General features: G+C 38.2%; 3 protein-coding genes and 1 pseudogene across 6 annotated transcripts; 1 reads left to right on the forward strand and 3 right to left on the reverse strand.

Moving 5' to 3' along the window:
• Positions 1–3,571: 3,571 nt before the first annotated feature.
• LOC121759474 (cell division cycle protein 123 homolog) lies at positions 3,572–6,017 on the reverse strand. Of its 3 annotated transcripts, none has more exons than XM_042155063.1 (3): positions 5,772–6,017; positions 4,442–5,524; positions 3,572–4,114 (listed from the first exon to the last, which is right to left on the reverse strand). In XM_042155063.1, the coding sequence occupies exon 2, from the start codon at positions 5,483–5,485 to the stop codon at positions 4,478–4,480; it is 1,008 nt and encodes a 335-aa protein (XP_042010997.1). In that variant the 5' UTR covers positions 5,486–5,524; positions 5,772–6,017; the 3' UTR covers positions 3,572–4,114; positions 4,442–4,477. The 3 variants fall into 3 exon arrangements, with proteins under 3 accessions (XP_042010997.1, XP_042010996.1, XP_042010998.1); XM_042155062.1 differs by having other exon boundaries at positions 3,572–4,119; XM_042155064.1 differs by having other exon boundaries at positions 3,572–4,134.
• Positions 6,018–7,338: 1,321 nt separating this feature from the next.
• Positions 7,339–9,261, reverse strand: LOC121758416 (reticulon-like protein B11). Of its 2 annotated transcripts, XM_042153824.1 has the most exons (6): positions 9,153–9,261; positions 8,825–9,005; positions 8,455–8,596; positions 8,299–8,368; positions 8,053–8,224; positions 7,339–7,685 (listed from the first exon to the last, which is right to left on the reverse strand). In XM_042153824.1, the coding sequence occupies exons 1-5, from the start codon at positions 9,202–9,204 to the stop codon at positions 8,079–8,081; spliced, it is 591 nt and encodes a 196-aa protein (XP_042009758.1). In that variant the 5' UTR covers positions 9,205–9,261; the 3' UTR covers positions 7,339–7,685; positions 8,053–8,078. The 2 variants fall into 2 exon arrangements, with proteins under 2 accessions (XP_042009758.1, XP_042009757.1); XM_042153823.1 differs by having other exon boundaries at positions 8,825–9,261.
• A 237-nt stretch (positions 9,262–9,498) lies between these two features.
• On the reverse strand, positions 9,499–11,258 carry LOC121758316 (annotated as a pseudogene).
• A 4,369-nt stretch (positions 11,259–15,627) lies between these two features.
• LOC121759487 (cinnamyl alcohol dehydrogenase 1-like) lies at positions 15,628–17,186 on the forward strand. Its single transcript, XM_042155083.1, has 4 exons — positions 15,628–15,794; positions 15,927–16,040; positions 16,533–16,760; positions 16,833–17,186. Exons 1-4 carry the CDS (start codon positions 15,706–15,708, stop codon positions 17,173–17,175), a joined length of 774 nt encoding a protein of 257 aa, XP_042011017.1. The 5' UTR covers positions 15,628–15,705; the 3' UTR covers positions 17,176–17,186.
• Positions 17,187–17,690: the final 504 nt, after the last annotated feature.

Consider the following 17,690-nt stretch of genomic DNA (forward strand, 5'->3'; position numbering starts at 1 on the left):
TTTGGTGTTTGGAGCTTGCTATATGTGGTGGAGCTCCTAGAGAATGACTTCAGCTTGAGATGAACTGAATTGGGATAACTAAATGAGGCTTTGTGGTAATAAGTGTGACCTCATGGGATTGCATAGAGGGGGGAAAAGGCTATATAGTTTTTGTTGCAGCCCATGCTAATCATATCTCTATGAAAAATAGTCATGGGCATTTTAGAAAAAGTTTACCCCAAAAAATGTTTTTTTTTTCTCTCTTTTGAGCCAGTGTCAGGAGAGACTTATGAACAAAAAGTTGTAGTAAGTTTTTAGTCACATAAAAATTCTACATATATTTAGGGATGTCAATGCAGTCTGCAACCCGTGGACTGGCCTGAATAGCCTGACAACCCTACTCGGGTTGCGAGTCAATAAAATTCAAATATGTTTGAAGCGAGTAGTGAATGTTACACTTAGTTGAAAATTGAAATCCTCTCTTTGTATAATCTCACATTGTCATAATGTCATTTGATACGTAGTACTTACTACTTAATCTACATTTGTATTAAACAAATTGTTACTAGTATATCAAATTCTTATTACAGGAAAAGGTGAGTACTCACACGGGTAACAACTATACAAAAGTATTCCCCTCTCCTACCAACTTTTAACATGCATTATAATTTGGCAGTATTAGAGAAAGTGAAGTAGTCACTTTTTTACAATTGAAATTGTCCTTTTTTATTCAGCAGAAAACCGTGTTATAGCAAATGGAAAGAGGTATTTGTCTGTGGCTTTGGTGAATATGGTTGTTGTTTATTGCAATAGACAAATATTTTGGTGAAAATTAGCTCACACACTTAAACTTAAAATTTCAAATTTCAAATACTCATCGATAAATGAATGAGTTTTGGTGTATGTATAATGGACTAATTGAGTGTAACAGAACAATCTCAAATTCCCTCATAGCTCAGCAATGAAATGACACAAATGTAAAACAAACGCATGTGATTCATTATAATAAATGGAAGCAAATTCATTTACTTTTACAGAAAAAGATAGCAGAAATGTATTAGTTCCCAAAAATGTCTCAATATATTTAGATTTTGGTACTTTATATTTAGACATTATCATAAAAAAATCTCGATACACATTTTTAATGTGTCACGATTCATCATTTTCCTACTGCACCTTAACCCCCAACGTATTTTATATGTTTGTTGGTGATGTCTAAATATTAGTATGATAATGTTATGTTTTAAATGTTGGGATATACTCACTTCTCAACCCATAAAAAGAGTCATCTTTTTCTATTTTTGGGCTGTCTAGTCATCTTTTTTTCAACGTGTAATCATCTTTTATTTTTGACAAGTTTTTCTCTCGTATTAAGTGAATTTATTTCTTCACTAATAATATTTTAATAACTTCATTCTAAATATTTTGACATTAGCCATAAGTCGGAGAAAACAAATGTCTTCGATAAAAAATAAAAAAAAAGTTACAGCTTGAATATAGAGCTCCATAAGTCAGTAAAGCAGAAGCTTGATGACAAATTGGTAGTCAATAGATAATCATTACAGACGTACAAATCATTTAACAATTTCTTCAGTTTTCACATTTCAGTCAGAGATATGTCACAATTATAATGTTCCTTATCGAATAACAGTAGTTTTTTAACCCCATTAATTAAATATTAATCTCAAATCTCAGCAATTGAAGACCATTGATCTGATGGATAAATATTTTCGAATCAATAAAAGTATATTATCCCAAAGCCTGAATGTCCAATAAGTATATGCATACTTTGCAGAAATAAACTTATTATAAAAAGATGAAACATTTCCTGAAGCAAGTCACGAGTTGGTGTAAGAATCCAATAATTATATGTGAAAATAGGAACAAAATTAAGAAATCGATATGCATCTGATTTTCTAGTTTAATTACCTATTCTCTGCGTTTTTTTCTCGGGTCATTTGTAAAAATTGATATTTTTTTATTTTTGGTAAATTTATCTTTCTAATAAAATATATTCCATTTTCTACTAAAAATATGCTACTTTGCTAATTTTATAATATTAAAATATTATCGTTCCTCAATAATATAAAGTACTCTCTCTGTCCCAACTAAGTTGAATCATATTTCTTTTTGGGACGTCCTAATAAAGTTGAGTCTAATCACTCTTACTTTCCATCACCTACTTTACTCTCTCTTGTCTCTCTTACTTTTTTCTTCTTTCCTATTTTATTTTATTATCATTTAACTCATTCAACACAATTTCTTAATCTTTGTATATAAAGAAGTGACCCAACTTAGTCGGGACGAATGGAGTAATATATTAAAAGATTTTATGTTGTATATCAAAAAGAGAAATCATTTTAATCTCCTAAAAATCAGTATATATATTGCACAATTATCTTTTGTTATAAGTGCACACTCTGGTGGGACGGAGGGAATACTACTCTAATATTTATATCATTTGAGCAAATAGGATGAGTATATTGGTTATCAAATAGGATGAGCATATTGGTTATTGATAAGTATACAAATATTCATGAAAATTGTTGGCATTGTATTTGAATCAAGTCTAGCATTTTCCCAACTACGGTAGAGCTGCTTTTCAGTCTTTATTTGGTAAATATGGGATTATTTGCTGAATCTGGTTATATAATCAAGTTCCGTGCTCTTTGTAGTCGTCTGGAAACAGTGGCGGATTCAGACATTTTAAATTGGGGTACAAATTGTATGATAAAGACAAAAATTGGTCCTGAACATATGCTCATTTTATCATTTTGGTCCTAAACTTTATCTTTTGAATTTTTTGGTCCTGGACATTTCAAATCGGATCACAATTGGTCCTCCGTCAACAATTCCGTTAATATTTAACGGTCAACGATTTTAATCACAATTTTGACCAACTTAAACAATTTTTAATTATTTAATCATCAAAATTATTTTTTAAATAAAATCATAAATTATTTATTAGAAATAATTAAATAATTTTAAATAATTAAATTTTTTATTCCAACTTAAACAATTTTTAAATAACAAAATTATTTAGGATTTTATTTAAAAAAATAATTTTGATGATTAAATAATTAAAAATTATTTAAGTTGGACAAAATTGTGTTTATCATAAAAAAATCATAAATTATTTATTACAACTTAAACAATTTTTAAATAATTAAATTATTTATGATTTTATTTAAAAATAAAAATTTTGATGATTAAATACTTAAAATTTGTTTAAGTTGGTCAAAATTGTGTTTATCATCAAAAAATCATAAATTATTTATTACAACTTAAACAATTTTTAAATAATCAAATTATTTATGATTTTATTTAAAAAATATTTTTGATGATTAAATAATTAAAAATTGTTTAAGTTGGTCAAAATTGTGATTAAAATCGTTGACCGTTAAATATTAACGGAATTGTTAACGGAGGACCAATTGTGATCCGATTTGAAATGTCCAGGACCAAAAAATTCAAAAGATAATGTTTAGGACTAAAATGATAAAATGAGCATATGTTCAGGACCAATTTTGGCCTTTACTCAATTATATATATGGAGTATAAACTACCACAAAATAGTAAAACAGAAAGAACATAGAAAAAACTTATTATGTACTAATATACTCCATCCGTTCGCGAATAGGAGTTGAGGTTCATTAACAAAATTAATATACAAAATAGAAACAGAATAATAATTTACAAATATAAAATCTATGTAAATAAGTACACAAAAATAGTCAACACACGATGGAAAACAGATGAGCCAATGAATAATTGAACCTGGGTCTCTCCAATGAGAGGAAACAACTCGCCCACCACTGCACCACCGAGAGCTTGTGTATGTACCCCTTGTTCTATGCTGGCTCTGCCGGTGTCTGTGTCGCATTTTATCGGAGTAGTATGCTCATTGGAGCTATTGCGCTCCGTCACCTTGCCTTCTTCCGAAAGTGGTCTCATCCCGAAAAATCGCACCACTTCGATCAACGGTTGGGTGAAAAAGCACTTGCAAACGGGCTTTCCGCAATCAATTTGGATGCTCGAACATGAGTTTTATAATGTGGTGATGATATGTGAGAATCAAGAACGATTAGCCGATATATCAGTTGCCATCAAACAGGAATTCCATCAAATTAATTTTCTGCACTATACAAAAAAAAACTGAGCTTGTTGAGAATAAAGTTCAAATCTTTACTAAGTGTGATTTTTAAGACAAACACATTCCATAAGTTTGTCCATTTTACTTTCATTCCAAAATTGGCAACTAGTGTCTAATTATTTTTCCCCTCTTGAGTTACACTTCAAAACATGACTAAAATTAACAACTACTTATGCATCAATCATCCAAGAAATCTCCAATTCGATAGCATTCCACTAGTTGAAACTTGAAAAAAAAACAAGTCTAATTTGATAGTATCCACAAAATACATGCTAGAACAAGGCAAAAATAGGTATTTTGACTGCTTACTTCTTCCAGCTGCCTCATACAATCTACTACAATGCTTCACCCTCCTGCTTTAGACAACGATGATTGCGTCTGCTTCCGCAGCTCCACATCAGCATTCCTCAGGAATTGATCCCACCCGCTCCCTTCACTAGTATCCAAATAATCATAAGGCACTGCAGTTTTCAAACCCGGACGAATGCCACAGCGGCTCTCAACAATCCTCAGCTTCACTTCCTCGCCCGACAACTCTTCCAATTCCTCCCAAGTGTAAAGCAAGGGAAGCGTAGACGCACCCCATGGGTTAAAATCCAAAACCTTAACCCTCCCATCTTTTGTAACATACACATCAAACGTATAGCTTTCAGATTCAAACTCCCCCTTTATCTTCTCCACAAAAATCTGTTCGATCGCCTCTTTCAATTCACTCTTCTTTTCAACAAGAAGTGGGTAGAAGTTAGTCACCTCCCGCTGACAAATACCCACCAGGGCTTTATCACGCACAAAGCAACGAAACTCCATCTCAGGGTGCAGCGAGGGATACCATTTCCGCAGTGCAAGGTAGAATCTTGACGGCCTTGATGCAGCCTTGTCCGTGCAGGAATCATACGCATGGAAGAGATCATGAACTACCGAGTCTGAAGATCGCAGCAAGAGTGCAATCTCGGAGAAATTGGTGCATCTGAGACTCCCGGTCGAGCTCATCCACGCAGCGTCTTTAGGCGAACTCCAGTTAAGCTTAGGAAAGACAGCACCCCCAAGAGATTCAATGGATGCTTTAACCTCTGATTCTAGCTCAGGGAACGAAGGGGGCGGCGTGGATTCCTCTGCTTCGTCTCCGGATCCCTCCGACACAACAAAATCTACCTCTTCCTCGGGTTTGTGGACTCTATTGGGCAAGGCATCATCGTTTGTGATTGAAAGAGGGAGCAGAAAAGGACCAGAATCGTCAATTAGGTATTGGACAAAGGCCTCGGGAAGGTCGTGAATTGAAGTTTTAATGGATATGGATTTGAATTTAGGGAACCATTCCTGAATTTGACACCTGTTTATATCCTCTGACTTCATTTCAAAGCAAGAAATCACTCACCCCAAAGATGTTCAGTTCTGCATATAAATATAAAAAAACGCTAAGCTTCGGAAGCAATAGAGATTGAACTAAAAACAGCGAAATATTTATCTATAACACTGTTTAACAGTTCTATAATTCAGTAGAGTTATTAAAAAATACAAAAAACTGTTGTCTAAAAATAACTAATCTACACAAATATACTAATGTTTGAAAGCCAAAATACAAAACTGTTGTGTATAAATAACTGATAACTGAGTTAAGAGCAGAGGGAGTCGGAAATACCTGGCGGCGATCGGCGAGGATGAGTAGGAAGGAATTGAGAAGAAAAAATAGATATCTCTGCAAAACCCAAAACTTAGTGGAGAACAAAACCCAAATTTTTACGAATTAGTAGAAAAGTAGAGAAGGAAATCGAAGAGGAGAAATCTCAGGAAGAAGAAGAGAGGTGCGGCGGTTTCTGATCTGATTCTAGGGTTCTTTTCCCTCTTTTCTGGTTTTTGATTGTCAGTGTTGACAGAGGAATTAGGAAGTAGGAATTCGAATGGAAAGTTAGTTGTCACTTGTCAATGGAGAAGATGGATTGGGTTCGCCTCTCTAATTGGGCTTGGCCCACGTCAATTCGCTCTATTACTTTTTTGATTGGGCTAAAATAAATTATTAGATTCATAATTAATTTTGACAATCATGATTTGAGTTTTATTTACGCATGGATACTTAGAGCATCCACATTGGACCGGGCTATCGTCCGCCCCATCGTCCTCCACTGTAGCTCCGCGGACTATGCGATTTCCTTCCTCCGCGGACGATGAACCATTTTTTGCATCCTCCGGCCTATCCTCCACCCTATTGCCGGGGGTAAGGAGGATAGGTCTGGACGATGCACACATTTTCATTTTTAAATTTTTTTTTGTATTCTCTTCAATTTATATCACCAATTTTTTTTACTTCATTTCACACCTTTCACTCCACTCTCTTCCCCATCTCAATTTCTCTCTAAATTCAATAATGAATTCCGGCGATTTTCCATATTTGCAAGCATAAAATATAAAAAATAAAAAATAAATACTGACAATAGGATTTGCCTTTAATTTGTGGTGTTTTTATATTTATTATTGTTGATTGATATATTTGCAAACATAAAAAATAAAAAACAAATACAAAATAAGAGTTAAAATTATAGGGCGGGCTATAGGGCGTCCCACTGCAGGTGAATGAGATGGAGGATAAAATGTTGATGTGGCGGAGGATAGGGCGCCCCATTGTGGATGCTCTTAGTGTCCTGTTACTAATACCTATTTACCACGTTCTATCATTAAATTAATTACTTGAATAATATTTATTATACCCCTTTTTGTGGAGAATTTATCCAACTCTAATAATCATTTTTTTTCAAAAAAGTGAGAATAAATTTTTATATGTACACATAATTTTGTGCAATAAACTCTTGATAATAAGAATAAAGTTCAATTAAATATTATAGATAAAATAAAAAGAGTATATTGAAAATTTGTACATGGAGTGTGACCGTGGATATCATCCCATCGTGTAGTCGGGGTTTTTATGCAACGAATATTACAAGAGACAGAATTAGCTATAATGGCATCTAGCAAGGACATGTTTATCACTAAATTTGTTATAACTTCGTGTTTGTTAATACATTTACACAACCAAACGAAAGTAACATACTGTGCATTATCTTTAGAATACAACAATTTCTGTCTATTCAAGATTATGGATCTTTCAAGCAGTATATACACTAGAAATCCAGTAAAATAAGTTAACTCAGTGTCCTAAAAAACAGATGAATTGTCTTATCATATATCATAATGATGAGAATATAAGAGATAAATAATCAAGAAAAGTTCTCACCTTCAAATTTGGACAATCAAAATGGTGAAACAATTTCAAAATTTAGTTCATGTAGGGCTTCTTCTATAGGACTAACTAGCGAAGACAACGAGTATTCATGACTTATGTACTAATGTTAGTTACCGGCATGTCTCATACCAACATCTATTGAACTATTCCTGAGTGGTTATCCTGCACAACCCAATCCTTTGAATGAGAAGCTACAAAACCAGAACTACTCAACCTCATTAGCGTGAACATATCCAGAAATCGACATATCTAGCTGAAGCGAGCAGACTTCCTCGTCTGGCCTTTGAGACTAAATGTCAAGCAATCACCAAGAGGCACCTGCAATTGGATACATATGTAAGTTAGAGATGACACAAGCTCACATCCCGTAAAGCAAGCAGCGCCTTAGATGATATATGGCCAATTTGTCAGAATGATGAGTTCTCTCTGAACACTTTCAGAATACAACATTCTAAGTAGTAGTATGCAATACAAATCTTCCTCCAATTTCTACTATCACAGATAATAATATATGGTTCTATGTTTTTGCACGCTCACAAATGAGGCATTTACGACATAACCATAGCCACTAGATATTACTATATGTCTTCAGCTTGTTTCATGAATATAAACAAAAACTAATCATAGTAAAGGCCTTTCAAGGCATGAAAAGAGTGACACATATTGAGAGACATAGCAGCATTACAATGAGTCTACCGGGTCTTCTTCTCATCATGTTGATGGCGTCTTGCCAAGTACATGCTCATCAATTAAGCGGTACTGCATCTGAGCTATTCTCTGTATTGCATATAGCTTCTCATCTATCAGAGCTTGGTGCTTATCATACAACAGAGGCAGCGTGAAACAAAGTAGGACCCCTGTTTTAATGAATCAAAATTACTCATCAACTAAAGTGAAAAGGCAAAGATAGCATTGCAGAGAACAGACTTACCAATGTAAAGCAGTGTAACAAAGCTGAGTAAGCTGCCTATGTAGGAGATAAACCACAATCCTAGAGCAAGCTAAAAAAAAAAGACCAAGCATTAATTTCTCAATAATAAATATTCATAAGCATTATCAATTTTGCATAGCAACAAAACTATCATACCTGCCAAAAGAGTTTCAAATCTCCGCCAATTGCAATGGCGCGTGCCATTGACATTGCACGATTTATGCAGACACACATCTCATCAGCAGCCTTCTCAGCCATTTCTTCAGTAACCTCAAGATCAGGGAGAGGTGGCAAAGGTCTAAAACCACCAACATGATTTGTTATTCGACGTATTATTCCCCAAGAACACCCTTGTCCCCATGACTAATACTATACTACAAGAGCAACATAAACATTTCAACGTATTTAACTGAATTTCATCAGCCAAATCATATGTCTATACCAAAATCACAACACAGACAACACTGATCAATCCCAACAGCGTAAAATAAGTCGCTGATCAAGCTTATAAACTAACGCAACTTACCTATTGAGAAGTGCTGCAGATTTAGCCCAAAAAAATAGGATTATGACTAGTGAGAACAAAACATTCGATAAGAATGAAAGCAAATCGTATCCGCCCTTTACGAATAGAAGCCATAGAAATGTTGAAGAAACGAGAACAAGAACGCTCTGATTCCGTTTCCTCCACAACAAAATGTCAGCAACTGCATATATACGTAAATTACCACTGGAATTGATGATAGCACAATAAGGTAAGAGGCAGCATGTGGGGTTGAAATTTAAAAATTTCCAAAAATTGGGGAATGCAGCTATTATGATCAATATGATATGAATGTTGAATGTGTAATTACCTGCACCGTCTCCAAGTGCGAGATAATCAGAGAACCGATGAGGTTCTCCCATGGGCAATTAGGGTTGATCAGAATTGGGAATTCAACGAGAGGCGAAGAGATTGAGAAGGAGGAGATGATCGAAATTTGCTATGTTATTTCAACTATTGTATATTTGTATAAATATTAATATTTGCTATATTTTGTCACATGCAACATCAAGCTTTATCTAGAATAGTTAAGTTTACGGTTAGAATTATTTGAATTTAGTATAACTAGAAGTGAGTTATATGATTACACACCATTGCAGATGGTTTTTGGTGAATCAGCAATTATAAAAATTAGCAAACTAGGAAAAAAACAGAAAAAAAGTAAACTATAAAATTCATTGAATAATAGAAGTGCCTATAAAAGTATCCAGCAATGATTTCACTACAAAATGGAGTTTTGATTGGGATGATAATGAACTGAACCAAATACAAGGTCATTTTCCCCATTCAAGTGTTCAAAAAAAAAACTCAAGCTTATAGTCAACTAGACACCGAATTGTGAACGTTCGGACGACCTTCACCACGCCTGGTTTCTGTATCGAACATGAGGACAAACCACAGATTGAGAATACGAAAACAAGACAACAATTGTGGATCGCCTCTTAAGTTTGCATCCATTCTTGCAAGCCGGTCTTGTTCTTTCCGCCTCATTTGACGATACTGTCACCATTAATAAGCCCCATAAAAAGTTAGTAAAACATCCATAGACAGGGAGAGAAGCAGATTACATTATCATGTTAAAGGAAAAGCCTTCACAAACTATTATCAAGACACTCGAAAAAAGGATTGTTTCAGCCCAAAGACAAGCTCAAACAATGACAGAAGCATATAGCATGAAAATGAAAAAATTGATAAATACTAATCCCAGCATGAAGTTGGAAGAACACTTTGGCAGAGTTCATGAATTATATGTTGACATATAGATGGAAAATTGTTTCTTTAGCTTATATAGCATGTAATATCTGCACATGATAGTGGATTTTCAGTTTACCTAAGCCTCTCTGGTCAAGTACATCAAACTACTGGTTTCTTCAAATGCTAAAACCAGCCGGTTTCATTGCTAATAAACAAAATCCTACAACTCTACAACGGTATATTCTGCAAGCCATTCATAAGCCTTCTCCGTTACCATTTACCTCAAGAAATATGCTAAGCGAAACCAAACTTCAGAAACAACATGGATGAATCAATAATGAAAATCTTGCATACCGCGAACCATATGTGTTTCCATGACTAATAGTGGGGAATAAAAGACAGTTGAGCATGAACTCAAATGAGATAAAGGTAAATCTTGAAAGAGCTCCATCACAAATTGGAGAGCAAAAGAACACAGGTGAGAAAGAACTATACAATGGCTTTGAAACCATACCAGAATCAGATAAATCGAACAGGTCTGACATCTGTACTAAACTACAACTACTCAATACCTAATTATTCATGCTTTATATACATATACCACAAAAACTTGTTTAAGAACCTTGAAATACAGCCCTTAAAATATGACTGTCTACTCTGTTCTAGTTAAGTAATTTCGCAATTCACCACAAACTACTTCCAAATATGGCAAACAAAAACTATTCGAATCATTTTCAACATTCTGATTGATGATTGGCACATAGATTCAACAATTACAGTCCATTTCAAAATACAATCCAACGTAGACGGCAAAAGCTACGACAACAAAAGCTCAATTGAAACAAGAAGCAAACAATACCTGTTGAAAATCACCGGAGGTGTTGCTGACGCGAACCGGAACGCATTCAATAATGCGCCGGAGCTTAATTTCAAGGTCCTCATCCTCGGGGTTGGCTGCAGGCGGCGTATACTCTACCAGAGCAGAGGACGAAGATGACAGCGGCGGAGGACGTGGTGGCAGGTGCTCTGTCCGCCACCACAACCATCTGCATATCACCGCCGGCGACGGACGACGATGACATTTCTGAATATTTCTGCAAAACCTTCTAGGGGTTCGAATTTTCGAATTTTTGCGAATTCGAATTACCGCAAAATAAATTGAGTTTTGGATTGGTGATCACTGATCAGGTCATCAGGAGGAGGTGTAATTGATCCAAGTCAACCTCTTTTTTAAATTGAATCAGTGGATTATGACTACATTTATACAAAATAAATAAATACAAAATTAGGGTCATTGATATTCAACTTTTTTTATAGTTCCTTTTGTTTTATTTTTATTTTACTATTGTCTCCATACTTGGTCTATTGTTTGTTGTGTCTGCATTGATATGAGACTTTGGGTCGAGCCAATATAGAGTGCCGAGGTGTTGTTTAATATCATATCAACGTTGTTTTCATAAGTTAAGGGCACGTTCGCTGTTCCTTAAATGGACAGAATTGAGTTGAAAACTTGACAATTATGACAGTTCGGTGTTCATTACATAATTCTACTCCGGCCCTCGAAAACGCCCTGGCCCGCACTGTTGCTCCATTAATTCACCTGAATCATTTCTGCTGAAGGAGTTGATATTCATTTCTAGGTCTCACTATGTTAGGGTTTGTACTCAAGCGAAGACTCGTTTGCTTCGAAGAGGGAAAAACTCCGGCTACGTCAACATCTTCGTAAGACTCATTTTCGGTGGAAGGTAGGCCGTGGAATTTGAAAAAAAAATGGAAGAGGTAGGATGTGGAATTAGGGAAAAAATGGAAAGGCCATATTTGTCTAAGAGCGTCCACTATGGTTAGGCGCGGCGGTAGCCGCGCGGCGCGGCGGTGGGGCGGCGGATTATAGTGGAGAAGGAGGATAGCCGCGGGCTGGACGCGGCGAGGGGTGGGAGACGCGGCGGACGCGCGATCGCCGTGTGCGGGGCGATGTCGCGCCGAGGGGTGTATAGCCGCGCCTATAGGCGCGGCGGCTATAGTGCATCGAACCGCCGCGGCGATTTCGCCGGCAACGAGAAATTTGACGTTTTTTCCACCATCCCCTCTATAAATACCACACCTCCTCTACTTATTTTTCACCATTTTCACAAAATCCATCCACTCACTATCCACACAACTACTCTCTAAAAAAATGAATCGAGGAAACGACGACTCATCCGACTCTGAGGAATCGGGATATGACACCAATCCATCACAGCCGTCGGGTTTTGCCGGATATGGCGGGACTCCGTCCCAGTATTGGAATTGGAATCAATCTCCCCCACCATGGGCATCGAGTCCACCCCTTCCTCCATCTCAGCCGTGGAGGTCTTCTCCAACGCCGCCTCCTTTACAGCGGAATCTGAGTCGTTCCGCATTTGGGGATTACAAACCCAACCTAGACGCGCTTCACCAGCCGCGGCCGGGTTCCCCTTTCCAAGCCAGCCAATCTCCGATCACCGAAGCAGATCAAGACGCATTTGATACTATGATGGGTCTGCTCAGTTCTGGCGGCATCCCAGACACGCCGGCCGCGCGGGTGGAAACGCCCGTTCCGACCCGAGGAGGTAGCGGCAGTCGGGGCCCTGGTGGCGGTAGGGGCGGAGGCCCTAGGGGCGGAGGCGGCAGTCGTGGCACCGGCGGCAGTCGTGGACGCTCGGGCAGCTGGGCCGGCATTGCGAGTAGCTCGGCCAGTGACGCCGGCGTTAGCCGTGGCGAGGGGTCCAGCCGCGGCAAGCCATACACCAAAGCCGAGAGCATTGCCGTGGCGAAGGCGTGGGATTCTATCACTTCGGACCCCGTGGTGGGCACCGATCAGGATTCGGGGAGCTTTTGGAGGCGCGTCAGTGTGGCATACGAGGAATTCAAGCCCGACGGCGCTGAGAAGCGCGACCCAGAACAGATCCGAAAAAAGGTCGGTAGGATTCTGCGGGCTACCAAGCTGTTCGCGTCCATCTACGAGAACAACCTTCGCCACGCCGAGAGTGGCCGAAGCGCAGCTGATGTGAAGACCCTGTCGGAGGGCCAATACCGCAAGACGGGCCAGCCGAAGTTCACCTTGTGGGAGGAGTATCTTGTCCTCGCGGATTGTCCGAAATTCAGGTCGATCGTCGCGCAAGAGGTGGGCACAGCTCCTGGCCCGAAGCGCACAAGGCACAACCTTGCCGGGCAATACAGCAGTGGGAGCGGCTCGCACGAGTTCGAGCAGTCCGACGAGCAAGTAGAAGAGCCAGCCGCGACTCACATAAGGCGACGACGGCCCCCGGGACAACAAGCCTCTATCCGCAGCGCCAGAGGGGGTAGAAGTGCCTCCCACATATCGGCGGCCGCGTCCGGATCGCGCTTCCCCCAGTCTGCCCCAATCCCACTGCCCACGGTGCAACCCCACGAGGTATTGGCCAATACCATAGACGTGCAGTTGATGCAACAACTGCAAGACGTATGCAGCAAATACGCAGGGGAAACTGACCCGTACCTCAGGAACGTCTACAAGCGGCTCATCACTCGGATTGAGAGTCGACTGGGGTCTGTTGATAATGCTCCTGGGGAAACCGCGGCCGGCAGCAGCGAGAGAGAAGGAGGAGAAGGAGGAGAAGGAGGAGAAGGAGGAGAAGAAGAAGAAGACGACGACGAGGAAGCCGACTCCGACACCGAGTAGGAGGTGGCGGAATTTTTAGTTGTATTTTATTTTACATATTCGTTGTAACATTTTACCGGTTTGAAATACAACGAATATTCGGCCCTAATAATTACCTAGTTTTCTATTTATTTATAATGCGATTATTTTATTTATAAAATTTTGGGGCTATTGGAGGTGTCCACTATAGTGGCGGAAATAGAATTTTGGGGCTATGGACAACAAAACTGGGGCTATAGACAAAAACTGGGGCGGGGCTATTGGGCGTGTCCACCTTATAGTGGACACCCTAACAAGTTGCAGATGGGAGGTCAACTGAACCCATCAAATCAATTCTGAACACCATTTCGGCAACACTAGATATTAGGTGTGTTCAGTTTATTGGAAATAGCCAGAATAAGGTCCAAATCTGGGGAAAATCTGATGTTCAGTTTTCTAGATTATTTTCTTTAAAGCCATAGGTATATCATTGGCCCGCACTGTTCCTTATAGAAATAGCCAAAAATGAAATCTCGGTCAGGAGGTGGTTTATGAATCTGGACGCACTCTCTAAAGCCAGAATTGGAGACAAGTTTACCTTAATGCCCCCGTCATTTTCATTTCCAAATTTGTTATGCCCTCAATTCAATGAGGGCATTTTTGGCAACTCATGCAATTGATAAGCTATATTTATTACCAAAAAAATGATTTATATGGAAACCAGAATCAAATCGTGGGAACTGAACTCATGTATTTAGTCTTCATTACTGTGGGTCCCACGTTCGCAAATCATGTCCTGATTCATTTCTACACCTTCCACTCCAAAGAAGGTGAACACGAATTGTTTCATGCAAAATTAATTACTCAGAACCAAACAGCCATAATAGTAACAGTAGTAGTAGTATAATAATCGGATATGAAGTAGAAATACTATATTCTGAAAGTTAAATTGATGTATAGCAAGTTTTCCATGTTAATGAATTGGGTGTCTTTATATCCAAAAGTTGCAATGTCTCAATGCCATAATTGGTCAGTTTAATTAATTGTACTTTTAATTTATGGAGGAAATTAGACAAATCAAAGGTGAATAAAAAAAATTATGAAAATAATAGTAATAAAACCTATTGTTTAATATATATTTACAAATAAATAAGTTTTCATTTATTTAGAATAAAATCTGTGGGTATATAAGGGCACCCGCAACGCTGTGCCGTTGCGGTTCCTATGCCGTTCCGGCGGAACGGTTCCGCGGCGGCACGCGTTGCAGGCTCCGTTCCGTCGCCATTCCGTGCCCATGCCGTTCCTATGCCCCAATTAACAATTACTATTAATAACTTGTCAAGAAAGTTACTATTAATGAGGAATGAGGAATATATAATGAAATCAATATTAAGAAAATTCATTCAAATTTTATGAAAGTAAACTTATATACTAGTAGTAGTGGAGTACTATATAACTAGAAAATCTAAAAAGAAAATAGACCACAGCATGATTGGGAGTCAGGGAAGTTAATAATTATACACTTCACCAACCACCGTCTGTTATGATGAGATCAGTAGTCCATTTGTTTATATCTTACTTTGTGTGTTAATTATTTTCATTTATCTCATATTTTATTTATTTTTTTCTTTAATCTTTATTATGGTAAGAGTTAAAAATAAATTATTAGAGTTGATAAATTTTAAAATTGGGTAAATTATTTTTAAAATTCAAAAATTTTGAACTACTTAATTTTAATTATGTTAGTACTTATCAAATTAATTAATGTAAGAGTAAGCCAAGACGAATGAAATCGAAACCCAAAAAATTAAAGATGGCATCTTATTCCTAGTCATCATACTACTGATGTAACGTCACATTCTAAAATAAGAGTATTCTACTTAAATGCTGTCCTAATTCTTGCATTTTAGCCTTTCACTTCTGCCTATATATATGTGTCTGTATTCGTCCAATTTTACAAGAATCCATCCTCTCAGAATTTCAGGCCAAACTTTTGAAGTTTTAATCCCTTTAACCTTGAAAAAAGAGGAACATGGGCAGTTTGGAAGCAGAAAGAAATACAGTGGGGTGGGCTGCAAGAGACCCTTCAGGGATTCTGTCCCCCTATACATACACTCTCAGGTATTTCAAGATTGCTTTTTTATGTGGTTTTATTGAGAACCAGTGCATGTTCTTGTCTCTCCCATGTTTATTCCCGTTGTTACTATGAAAAAGATTGGATTTTGATGGGAAAACATATTGATGCATGTGCAGAAACACAGGGCCCGGGGATGTTTATTTGAAGGTAATGTGCTGTGGGATTTGCCACACTGATATTCACCAGATCAAGAATGACCTTGGCATGTCCAATTACCCCATGGTTCCTGGGTATCATCTCTCTCCCTCTTGTGTGTGTGTGTGTGTTTGATTTGAACTTTTTAGTTTTCTATTGTGTTTTATTATGGATTTGGCTACTGTTTTGGTATCATAGTGTGTGTGAGTGTGTGAGGAGACTGCCTTCATTTGATCCTGAATTGAAGATTGATTGATTGATTGATTGAATTTGGGATAAATTTGAGTTTGATGTGGTGGGGTCCATTTCATTTTCAATCACCTTCTCTCCATTTTGTGGCTGAATCAGAATTCACTATCCAATTCACACACTTGTTTGTTTGTGATCTTGTCTAAATGTGCTAAAGCAGGTGTAAAGGTCTGATTTTGGAATCATATCTTTTTCTTTCCTTTTGAATCTTCAGCAGTAGTTTCATGTTGCTAATAGTATAATGTAATTTGTCCTAGAAATGTTTGTGAGGATATCATGTTTTGTTGTTGTTGAGTTGTTACAAACTTGAAGACTACTTCTCCTCTGTTGTTGCATAGTCATGAAGTGGTTGGTGAGGTGGTTGAGGTTGGATCAGATGTGACAAAATTCCGGGCTGGTGATGTGGTCGGAGTTGGCTGCATCGTCGGGTGCTGTGGCAGCTGTCGCCCGTGCAAGGCTGACATCGAGCAGTACTGCAACAAGAAGATTTGGTCGTATAACGACGTTTACACTGATGGAAAGCCAACTCAAGGGGGTTTTGCTAATGCTATGGTTGTTGATCAGAAGTAAGCATAGTTCAACTAGTTTGTGGTCTTTGTTCGATGATCTCGTTCGTCTCTAATTAGTTCGTTTCACAGGTTCGTGGTGAAAATCCCCGATGGTATGGCACCGGAGCAGGCTGCACCGTTGCTATGTGCAGGGGTGACCGTGTACAGTCCCCTCAACCATTTTGGGCTGAAACAGAGTGGCCTACGAGGCGGCATCTTGGGGCTTGGAGGGGTCGGACACATGGGAGTGAAGATCGCGAAGGCCATGGGCCATCATGTTACGGTTATCAGTAACATGATAGTAACAAATGGCGTCGGCATCTTGGCGGCATCTTGTAATATAATAAAGTATGTTATGCTGCCGCTTTTGTGTTTACTATCCGAGTTAACAATTACTATTAATAACTTGTCAAGAAAGTTAATTGTGAAATAAACTTTTTTTTTTAAGGAGTAGTAACGCGGAACGAAACGTTCCGCCACGCGCCGGGCGACGTGGCGGCCTCCCATTCGACGCGTGAAGCCCACTCGCTGCCCCGCGAGTGGGCTTCGTCCCGGTGACGCAATAATTCATTTTTTTTTAAATTCGAATTTAATTAAAAAAAAAATTGCAACGGTAATGTGACCGTTTTTTTATATCCGTTTTGTATTTTTTTTATTTTTTATTTATTTATTTACTCTATAAATACTCATATTTCATACTCATTTCAATCACAAACACACATCTATTCCTCTCTATTTCCACCCCAATTTTCATCTCAAATCAACTCTGCTTTCCTTCTCCCAAATTTAATCAAACTAATGGATCCTTTTGAACAAATGCGTCAAATATTGCAACAATCACTTGAAGAAGATCGACGACGGGAGGCCGAAGAAGCCGCGCCGCCCCAACGACGCTCCCGTACGTACATCCATCGTAACCGGGAGGAAGCCGCTGCAAGGTTAGTACGC

This window comes from Salvia splendens, chromosome 12 (genome assembly GCF_004379255.2).
Source record: "Salvia splendens isolate huo1 chromosome 12, SspV2, whole genome shotgun sequence".
NCBI lineage: Eukaryota > Viridiplantae > Streptophyta > Magnoliopsida > Lamiales > Lamiaceae > Salvia > Salvia splendens.